Genomic DNA, 11276 nt, shown 5'->3' on the forward strand with positions numbered 1-11276 from the left:
TAGGCTCTGGTGTGTCTAAAGCACTGTACTGACTTCTCTCCAGGTAAGGCAGTGTTTCCAGCTTAACAATTTTGCAGATTATATGAGAATATAATCCAAACTGTCATTGGATGTGTCCAGAGGCCTTAACTGAATGTATATTTTAAAATTGGCTTTTGAGACATTATATTAGATACAATGATGTGTGTATGGAGAGGGGGAGGGACTGAATACTGGTGGGTGAAGAAAGTGGCCCTGGAATTAGCATAGGAACACTTCAAAGTATAGAGGCTGGAGTGATAAGGAAGGGTATAGAAGACATAGAAAGGAGTAATTGCTTAGGTCAGGGGAGTGTCATAAGACTAAGAGGGCATTGTGACTCAGAGGATAACATTACATCGGGACTACTGAAACAGTGGACTGCTTCAAATAGCAAACATTTAATTCTCTTATTTATTTTCTAACATGAAGTCCGAGGTCAAGGTACCATCAGCTCTAAACCTCTTTTCATGGCTCATGGACAGAAGGCTCCTTGGCATATTCATCTTGTCATGTACAGTGCAGATGAATGTTAGGCATGTAGCCTAACCTTCAAGTGTTCATATTATGCTACGGGTTCCTAAAGGTGGAATTCCTGGGAAATATGGGTGAAAGGGACAGTTTAGAGGCTTAACTTTATTACATTCTTCAGTGGCACAGTGATCCTATATTTTAAAAATTCTGAAGTAGTGATTCTAAGTAGTCATATTCTTTAGTGAATTGTGGTAGAAATCTGTGGTCAGTGCCTTGATGTCCTCATTGTGTCTGTGTGAAGAGTATCCCAGTCTTTGGACTGTTGACGAAGCGTCCCAACAGACAGCCCAGGCTCTAAGAGCTGGATTATAGACCTGTACTGGTACCCAGCTGTGAAGGGAATGGCCGTCACTCAAATATTACAGTTGAGGAAACAGACCCAGTTTCTAGAAGCAGTAGATTGTGGAGTTGCATCCAAAACTTCTGTAATGGCTTAAAACTCTTCCAGTTCTTGAGTTTCAACTCTTCATGAATACAGCAAAAGAATGTGTATCTTTTTTTTTTCTGTGTAGAAGAATTGGGGCATGTTCTTATAAATAACTTTTTGTGCTAGGAGGTAGGAGGAAAGAAAATTCTAAAAACTATTTGTGCTTACTGAGATTTAACTTTATTTCAAACTTTATGTGTAGACGAATGTTCTTAAGACTACTCTGAACCTCCATAAAGTAACAAAAATAAACAGCTAAAGGTATTATTCGGCTTCTGAGGCAAGGGGGAGGGGGCACTTAATGAGGACAGTGGATGGTCTGCAGAGTACAAAAGAGAAGAAAAAAAGAATGAAAAGGTTAGAAAGTTGTACTTTTGAGAAAAGGTTAAAAGCATTGGGATTATTTAACCTGCAAAAGCTAAAGAGGAGCAGGGTGATTAATAACTCTGCATAGATGAATTGTGTTGTTTCCACGGTCAATATCCAATGAGTGACCCGTATACTGAGCACGATGCCCAACAGTGTAGGGAATAATAAATAGCTCAAAGTTCCACGGACCCTCCACTCTGCATGGCTACAACACACGCAGATGTCAGAAATGCATGCGTGTCTTCCAAGTTTACAGACATCTTTAGAGACATGGTTCATTGAGACTGAACGTCAACTGATAGAGAAAAATAAAGTAGTCCACCGACCGGCGCTGTGTGGTGGAGTTGGGCAATGACTGAAGGCCAGGAAAGGACATGAAGGAAAGTGGGATCTCCCAACTGTGTACGCTTGGTTGCGAATTGATGTGTGTGAGAAATGACAAACAGGAAATTTTTGTGTTAAATAAATAAGGGAAGCTTTATTTTTAGTTCAGATGATTTGAAACGTTTAAAATGCTATGTGTATTGTCAGTTCCAACAGAGAAATTTCCTTGGAGACCTCAGACTAAACTTTCTTTTTAGGAGGGCGGAGCAGCAAAGGGCACAAGCATCACTCAGAACATAGGGAGATGCTATCCAGAGGAGAGACAGGGAGATTGTGCGATTTTCATGTAACATGCATCTTGATTGTCATTGTGAATCCGTGAATTTCAAATTTCAATCAGATAGAAAACATAGTGAGGTAGGAGGTGACTCCTCATAAATTTTATTCCAGTCAGGGAACTTGCTGTTGGGATCCTTTCTTGTCTGTGATCTCTAAATTAATCTAATAGAAAAAGACTAGAAAACAGAAGGTGGCACATGCAATACCGGTTTCTTTTTTTCTTTTGGTTTTTTAGAGACAGGATTTCTTTGTGTAGCCCTGGCTGTCCTGGAACTCATTCTGTAGACCAAACTGGCCTCAAACTCAGAAATCCGCCTACCTCTGCCTCCCAAGTGCTGGGATTAAAGGCATGCACCACCACTGCTGGCACAATACCAGTATCAAAAAGGCAAAAAGCAAAATATGTCTTTGTGACGTAGGAATGGTCTTCACATTGATCCTGGTTGTTTTTCTTAATTGCGTTCATTAATTTTTATTATATTCACTATGTTTATTATTATTTAGCAAGAAGTATAGGGTATTTGTATAAATAAGGGCCCCCTAAAAATGTTTCATATTGTTTTCATATTACAGTAAGGATCAAGAGAATGTTATAGAAGTGATATAAAGGGACTGTATTTCACACAGCCCCATGAATTTTTGCAAATCACCAATTCTGATCTCTGAAAAGGTCTTATAAGAGCAGATTACAAGCACTGTGTCGTCCCCTTGACCTAGTCTAGTTTGGTGAATATCTGATAATAAATTAAAACAATAGCCACCAGTGTACCAGGAGAGTTGCTATAGAAACAAATGATAAACCTAGTGCTGGGTTAGTCGAACTTTTAAAGCCATGACTGGTGGATTTTCTCATGTGAAGAGAGAAGTCTTCCAGTGAAGAATTCCACTGGAGACTGAGAGTTCACCACAGAAAAGTAGAAGTAGACACGTTTGTGTAGTTCTTACAATCAGTATTATGCAACACTCATGATGTTTTCTTTCTTTCTTTGCATCTACTTTTGAAGAGAAAGGAGGTGGAAAGGAATAATCTAAGTTTGTCTAAGGAAACAGAATACTAAGCCTTGTCACTGCCATGGTCTGCACAGTGGGTTAGCTTCCCCAGCCTCAACGGATGGTCATTTCAGTTTCACGTTCACTCTGTAGGGCTTGTGAAGCTGGGGGTTTAAGATATACATTGGCTTTTGCTAGGAGATGGCGTATGACAACGTCTCCATGGCTTTAGGCTGTTAGAGATGACTTAGTCATTAAGGGGGCTTACATCTCTTACAGACCGCTTCACATCCACACAGCTTCATGCTGATTGACTGATTGACTGATTGAAGCCCTTGACCCAACCTCTACATGGCTGACCACTGGCAGGCACTGGAGTGCTGAGTAGATGCTCAAGTCATACAGATAGACCCTTTTGTTTGCTTTTCTTGTCACCACACTTTAGGTATTTGCTCTTGTAGAATTTGATAAATCAACACCGTACAATAGCCACTACCGTAAAAAGAAGCTGCAATGTTACCACATGCAGAATGGTCCTCCTGATAGTGTGGGGAAGCGGTCCAAGACAGGTGACACACATGCTCTATGAAATTTAAGAAAAGATGAATGGATCGCAAGCCCCTCCAGAGAGTGCCTACTTAGAGTCAGAGCTTGAGGAAGAACCAGACAAATGCAGGCAGACAAAGCAAGTGTGGAAGGTCGCAGCAGTGTTTTGTATATTAGACTGTGTCTTAACTTGCCCAACTAGAGGGAACTAGGTGTTGGAACATCAGGAAAACTGGATGTTGGTTCAATGAGAATCAGTTTCTGCTGATAAAAGGGGTGGGTGGAGTCAATAGCTCCTATTAATCTGCAACCCTTGTGCATGTGTCTTTTCTTTTGTAGGAAGAACTTGAAATAGCCACGAAGTTTCTGTACTATGAAATGGGCTATAAGTCTCGAACAGAACAGCTTACAGATAGTACTGAAATCAGCCTGCTGCCTTCAGACATTGATAGGTACTTTTAATAGCTCTTCCTGTCCTCCTCTTCTACAGCCCCCCCTCTCTTCCTGTCCACTCTTTTATGTAAGACTGTCTGCCATTATTCAATTTTGGGTTGTAGGTACAAGAAGAGATTTCATAAGTTTGATGAAGATGAAAAAGGCTTCATTACCATTGTTGATGTTCAGCGTGTACTAGAGGTGATACCTACTTTTTCTTTCCATTATCAGTTTTGTGGTATAGAAAGATATAAACTTAATATTGGTTCGCATTTTTCACATGTAGTATTTTAAAGGTTTGAACAGGCTAGTCACATTAGCAGAAAGCTACACGTAAGTTTTAGTTCAACCCCCATCTCTCTTTGTTCCTCTCCCCCAGAGTATCAATGTCCAAATGGACGAAAACACACTACATGAAATTCTCTGCGAAGTGGATTTGAACAAAAATGGACAGGTTGAGCTCCATGAGTTTCTGCAGGTGAGTTCTGATGAGCCAGATGCCTCTGTGTTTTCTCCTTTGCTTTTTGTCATCCTGAGAAGGGATTCTTAAGTCTACCTGCTCGTTGCTTCATTCTGAAATCCTAGCCTGAGCCAGCAGCAGTTGGTCTGTCTGCCCTTGTGGATGAGCTCTGTTTGTGTCTGCTTGATTTCTTTCTTTTTATAAGAGGCACCTGTTTTATTGGCTAATTTTGATTAAGCCTAAGTTAATTGTGTATAGAATTGTATAATTAAAGAGCAATGTTGTGAACTATGATTGCCCCGCTGCCTGTGACGAGAAGCAACAGAGTTCTTCTAATTTGAAAAGTCACTGTTCATTGTTATATGGGAGAAATTATAACCCATAGGTTTTTTATTCATTGAGTAATGTTATTCACCTAAGAATACAATTAGACAATTCTTATTGAAGAACCAGGCAAAGCAAATGGGAAGGAAGCAAACTCCAGGATCAAGACCACACACTTAAACATTTCCATGTCTGATGTTCAACTAAGGCTTCAATAGTTCAATCATTCTAACCATGAAGAAAATCCATTTTGTTCCTTTAAACTCACACTAGATGCTCTACATCACCCCTTAATAGTTCTGTAAAGGAAAGAATTTCTACAACGTCCAGAGGACTGATCATTTGAAGAACACTTTGGATTCAGGCAGCCGGGTTTCTTGCGTAGTGTTTCTTTGGATTCAGGCAGCCAGGATTTTTGCGTAGTGTTTCTTGGGCAGGCATTTCAGATGAACGCCAGGTTTTGCTTGCTCCATGGCAATGATGAATGCTGAACATGAAATAAATTAATGCTGGGATTTTGGTCAGTGTCAGCCCTTTCTTCACTGTGTCAAGTTAAACAAACAAGATCAAGGCAGAGGAAATGGTAATTGTCTCTCTGGAGATGAGCTGCAGATAAGAGTATTGTTGAATCTAAATGCAGAAAATTTTCGAAGGTTGTGTTCAGCATTACAAAAAAAGAGTGTTTAGTTATTTAACTAACTGCTTAACTGAATGTGAATTTTAAATGGAATTTGAGATTTATGGTTAGGACTTCTCACAGAAAACATTTAATGCCTCGTTTTGAACAGTTTTTCTGGAGAACATTTCTTTGTCTTAGAATTTCAGAAAACTCTTTAAATAAATAGCTTATGGTTAATTTCTTGTGTTTTGCAAACAAACAACAGCATTTAGACCTAAAAAACCCAGGGCTTTAGAGACAATGGGCATCTAATTTAATGAACATGTTGTGTGACTCGGGTTTTAAGTAATTTTCTTGAATGTAGTAGAGTTATACACATAGAAAATAATTTAAACCACCTGCAGGTTTTCTTGTAGAGTTTTTAAATAAATAAGTGTTTCCTGTCCATTTCTAAATAAAAGCAACCATTCATGCTTTCAAGAACACAGCATAATTTCCTAGTTATAAAACACTGGCTCTTGTCCTCATGAGTTCTGTTCACACTTATTTTTTTCTTGCAGTACAGTTCTTGGATACATCTAATAACTAATAGATAACTTTTAGTTTGTTGAGGTTAGTACAGAAAACGCCATCCGTGGGCTGAGAGAGGCGAGGAACCCAGCTCTGACAATTGTTACCTCTGATAAATCCCAAGGTTCTCCCAGCATTGGAGAGAAAACAATAAACAGAAAACTGTTCTATCTTTAAATGTCAGCATTCCTTAGGTAAAATATTTATCCTATGTAAAGTATGTTTCCACATCTGATTGTTTAATGGAATGTTTTCTTTTCTGACTATTAAGAGCCCACGTTTACCCTGTCACAGATCTGCCTTTGGATATGGGTGTTTTCACTCATCTTGATGAGAGGAGTTATGGAGACTGCCTAGCTGTGGGATTTTGTTTACAGGTCTGGCCATAATGACACTTGTGTATGTAGGACTCTCATAAGCAGTCACTTGTGAAGCAGATTTTAATAAGGTCAGGAGATTCAGGTTCAGCCCTGGGGCAGATGCCTAGGACTCCCATATGGAGCACATTTTTCAAAATGTATCTCCAGAAGCTAAAACCTAACTATGAAATAATTGAATATTTTTACGTGTATTTTTAAAAATATAACTAGCTCTATTGAGTACTTTTTTTTAAATAGAAGAAGAAATTAGATTTTAAAAAATCCATTAGTTAGTAAAAGAAGGAGGTACTCCTCATACTCAGAATTACGAGGAGTTTTCTGCATCAAAGATCTTTGCCTACTGTCTGCATGTAATTTTAGATTTAATTCTGACTTTATCCATTGGATAAAAATGAATCAGCTAAAATCTGAGTGTTGAAATCATTTCAATTAGGGCAGATCTTGAAGTTCATTTTCAATGACAAATATTTAAATTTGTTTAGAAAGACTTCCAGGGATTTGAATTTAGAGGACTTGAATTGTCAAGTATAATAACACCGAAAAATGATAAGTATAGGAGGTCATGGTTTATCTTCGCTCTATCCCTGAGATTCCTTTTTAAAATTTAAAAATAGAATTAAAGATCCAGTATTTGACATTAACTTTTTTTTTTTAAAAGTGACCCAAATTGCACATTGTGGGCGAAGGAGTTCATTAAATTTGCTTTTAAGGCAGCCAGTCTACTAGGCTGTCAGCAGTGTGGAACATGTCTCCCTTCCTCTCTTCTGGAACTGTTCAAGAAGTGAAGTGTGTGCTCCGGAGTGGACGGAAGTGCTCTGGAGCTGCGTCCAGTGAGCTGGCCTGGCTGCTTGCTGAGTGTTCTCCTTCTTTTTCTCTTAAAGCTGATGAGCGCAGTTCAGAAAGGAAGGGTGTCCGGAAGCCGACTCGCCATCCTGATGAAAACCGCCGAGGAGAACTTGGACCGCAGAGTTCCAATCCCCGTGGATCGAAGCTGTGGAGGATTGTGAGTCTGACCAGTAAATCCGCAACCAGCGAGCATAGGATGGCCAGCACTATTGTACAACCAGAGATGACTTAAACCACTCTAAAATAGTGGCTATTGTAGCTGCCTTTTTTTTTAAACAAACAAACAATCAAGCAAGGGGAAAAAAAGCAAAGAAAGAAAAGGAATAAGCAAACAAACAAAAAACACTGGAAAACATTCCAAAACTTTAAAGATGTTGGTGTGTTTGCCAACTTATTTTGCCAATACTTTATTTGTATTTGCCATTCAGTCTAGCCTCTACAAAGTGCTTTTCTTATTCTTTAGTGCACATTGATTTAATGTTTTGTATCCATTTTGTAACCTGTCAGACTTGACACTCTGCCTGTCCATTCATTCATTCATTCATTCATTCAAAGTAGTTTTAGAGGCAGACTCCCTGTAGGTCGGAAAGATACTAGAAAGATTTCCTGAACACCCAGCTCGGGAGCTGGAGCCTGGAGATAGCATTTTTTTCTCTTTTTTCTAGAAAATCACTTGACCTCTTGACATTATAATATTTTGGGAGACTTCTCAATCCGGTCTTTCTACCCACCCCCTCCCAATTAATACTGCACACTTTTCTGTATTGAGTAACTCTGGCTAGGTCTGGAGAGGGAAGACAAAGTTCAGATCTGGTTGAGATTTGGTTACATTTCTAAAAGAGAAACTCCGAAAGCTTCCAGATTTGCAGGCGTAAGATAAAGACAGCGCTGACATTTGCCGGGAGGTACCGTGATAGCTGCTTCTCAGCAGTTCATTTTCCCCCCAGGCACTGCTGGCTTTCTTTGACTATTATAGTTGCCAGAAAAATCCTTGCTTTTTTTTTTTTTTACTTCAAAACCAGCATTTGACTGGCAAGTTGGCTATAATGGGATGAGACCAAATCTTTCCATTCCTCATGAGAGTAATGATAGAACACAATTTCCAATCCCACAAGTCCCGAAGCTTGCAGCATGTAGCATTGTCAGGGTTCCTCTTGTCGGGGTGGCCAGTAGTGCTGGCATTTGCAAAGAGATAATAAAAAAAAGAATTGGGCAGACTTCCGTTAACTTTAATTATGAAATTAAAATAAGGCATGCTACTTCAATATTGGAGGCCAGTCTGTTTGCCGAAGGCCTTTCTCTTTGTGTGCTCAATGAAAAAATTCTCTTTTTAACAAAAAATAAAATAAAAATCAAAGACATCAGACGTATACATACATACATATACACACACACAAATCAAACCTAAAAAATCAGTGCCCATTAAACTCAGCAAATAGTTAACAGAATAGAGATGCCAGCTGGAAGATGTTTTTGTTATATTCTGTTGGCATTATAACTAGTAATCTTAATACTTATTAATTGGCTTCCCTTTTCTGAAATGACCAATGATTAGCTTCCTGTGCATAGTAGGAAGTGTAGCCCCCCCACACCCTTCCCTCCCAGCAGTCTTTGTTGCACAGGCCGTGTCGTAGCTTTGTGAATTGGTATATAAAACACTTTTGTGCTCCTATCCTAGTTATGCAAACAGTGTGTCTTTCTGCCTCCTTCATTATGGCTTATGAGTCCACATATCATAATACAAGCTGGGAGGTTCTCAGCCCCCACCCACCCCACCCCCACCCCTGAACTATGCAGAGACTGCCGGGAGAGACAGTTCAACTCATTATCAGATGAAGTATCGATGCTCCCCCTTCTGTGTCAGGTTTCCCTGACACAGGACAAGTGATGTCACAGCAGATGTCACTGTGAATTCTTTTCTTTCAAAGTGTCAATTTTTTACACTGGTTTTTTATTCTTTTTTTTTTTTTTTAATAGATGGAAGCATTTGGCTTTGCAATTTAGTGTGTTTTTCTATCATGACAATAAAGTTCACTTTATACCTCGTGACAGTGAAGTCGGCAGAAAAGCTGTCCTTAAGACATCCCAGCTGATATATCACAATATTCTACATCACTACTCCCTTCCTCTCTCTCTCTGTCTCTCCCCCCTCTCTCTCTCTCTTTCTAGTTAGATCAAGATAACGGTGGCTTGTGTCATCCTGATTCTCTTACAGTAGGGACTGGGCTCAGAATGTGACTTGCTTAGGCTGCTCTGTGCTGGGAAAGCAGCTCTTGTTTGTATATGCTTTGCTATGAATGTTCCCTTATGGACAAAGGGAAGTGCCTGTGCTTCCTTTGAGCATATCTGCCTTGGCTTAGAGTCTGCTCCTTCTAAAACACGCTCCTTCACCCATCCCACAGGCTCACGTGGGACAGGAACTACTTCTATCACGTTCCTGTGAGTGAGGCACCCCTGCATTTTTCTATGAGTTGCCAACTAAACCTGTACAGGTTTTCAAATTTTAAATCCAATTTAAGCAAATAGGAAAGGACACAGGGGTAGAAGCCCCTTTAAAACTCATTCAGAGAATAAACCATGTTTGATTTGTCATATAAACCTGGTATTTGTTGATTTTGTTTGGATGTGGGAGTGGGCATGCGAGATCAACCTTTATCATCAACTGATTAATTTCCTTTGACGGGATTCAGGTGAAGGAAGCCCATTTGTGCTGGAGAGCTGAGTATGCCTTTAACTAGCCTCCGGCCCAGTTGTAATAACAGCGATAATGCTGGATTACTGGTTTAACTACGGTTGTCTGCCTCAAAGTCATCTTGCTGCATCTTCCTGCTCTCCAGTCTGTTCATACCGAGTGTGACAGCAGATCTCTGCTCTCAAGTGCATGCTTGTAATCTGCCTTAGGTTATGCCTTGATTTTGTCTATTTCAAAACATGTACAACAAAAATGTTCCTTCTGATTTTAACTCAGCACAAATAGAGGTTGTCATTGATTTCTTTCCTCTTTCCCTCGATTTTTTATTTGTAAAGGTCTTTTTGCATATGAATGTAATCACACTGATGACACTGATGCTGTGAACTTGCACTGTGTTTTATTTACTCTAGGGAGTAAAAAAAATAAAAGAGCCCTACTATGTATAAGAAGACCATCCGCTCTTAGCCAGTCCTGGTGCAGACGCACTTGCTGCATGCTCTCTCTCCCTCTCAGTTTTATGTATTGTGTTGGGTTATCGTTCTAGACTGGACTGTTAAATGCCGTCTGTGAGGCTGGACTGTCACTTTTATAACTGTCTTCGTATTATTTATTACTTTTGATATACAGAATGAGCTGCATGCATTTATAGAGCAATAAGAAGATGTATTTAATGTGCCTTGTTTTTAACTGAGTAAGAGCTGAACGCATGAATCAATAAAACTGATTAAAGCCGTCCATTTGTTGGCATTTTGATGTTACGCGCGGTCCGACAAATAACTTTAATTACTGCTGAAGTTTCTAGAAGTTTGAAAATATTTTCAGAGATTATATTTTATGTGACGTACATTCATTATTTGAGATTAGAATTTTGTAATTTTATCTCAAGTGAATCATCTGGATTGACAGATGTTATTTTATGAGGCCACCAAAATTATTTGTATTAATTTGTTGCTTTAGCTTTTAGGGTATGGTGTCTGTTTTATGTGACCCTAGTCTACGTTTATCCCATTACAACTCAATAGATTTCCTTTCCTTTCCTTTCTTTTTTTTTTTTTTTTTTTTTTTGGTCAACCAAAACCTCTCAGCTTCCACATTTCCAGGGATGCTGATGAATTTTATCATAACTAAAATCAATAGAAATGAATGGGAAAGATTACATAATCCATTTTGATCATCTTACATGTCAAGTTAGTGCAGGGTTGCCAAGTGTTGATAAATGCTCTGACAGAAAAAAAAATGCTATATATTTTCATTGTCAGTAAATCAGTAAAGCTGTTATCAGTTTAACACTGGCCAAATTTTATACTGCCCACGTTATTTTATAGGTTTTAATTTGCACACGTACAGAGAGAGCTTTCTCTATCTGCTGCTCACAAGTGCTGCCTCCAGGTTGAGCGTACTTA

General features: G+C 39.1%; 1 protein-coding gene across 3 annotated transcripts in view; it reads left to right on the forward strand.

Annotated features, from left to right (window-relative positions):
* Gpd2 (glycerol-3-phosphate dehydrogenase 2) overlaps window positions 1-10608 on the forward strand; it is a 134418-nt gene extending 123810 nt beyond the window's left edge. For all 3 annotated transcript variants that reach the window (XM_052182500.1, XM_052182499.1, XM_052182501.1), the window contains exons 14-17: window positions 3887-3999; window positions 4105-4183; window positions 4362-4460; window positions 7217-10608. In XM_052182500.1, the coding sequence (XP_052038460.1) occupies window positions 3887-3999; window positions 4105-4183; window positions 4362-4460; window positions 7217-7342 (417 nt within the window). In that variant the 3' untranslated portion in view covers window positions 7343-10608. The remainder of the gene's footprint in view (window positions 1-3886; window positions 4000-4104; window positions 4184-4361; window positions 4461-7216) is intronic.
* Window positions 10609-11276: the final 668 nt, after the last annotated feature.

The sequence above is a fragment of the Apodemus sylvaticus genome, chromosome 5 (assembly GCF_947179515.1).
Source record: "Apodemus sylvaticus chromosome 5, mApoSyl1.1, whole genome shotgun sequence".
NCBI classification, from domain to species: Eukaryota; Metazoa; Chordata; class Mammalia; order Rodentia; family Muridae; genus Apodemus; species Apodemus sylvaticus.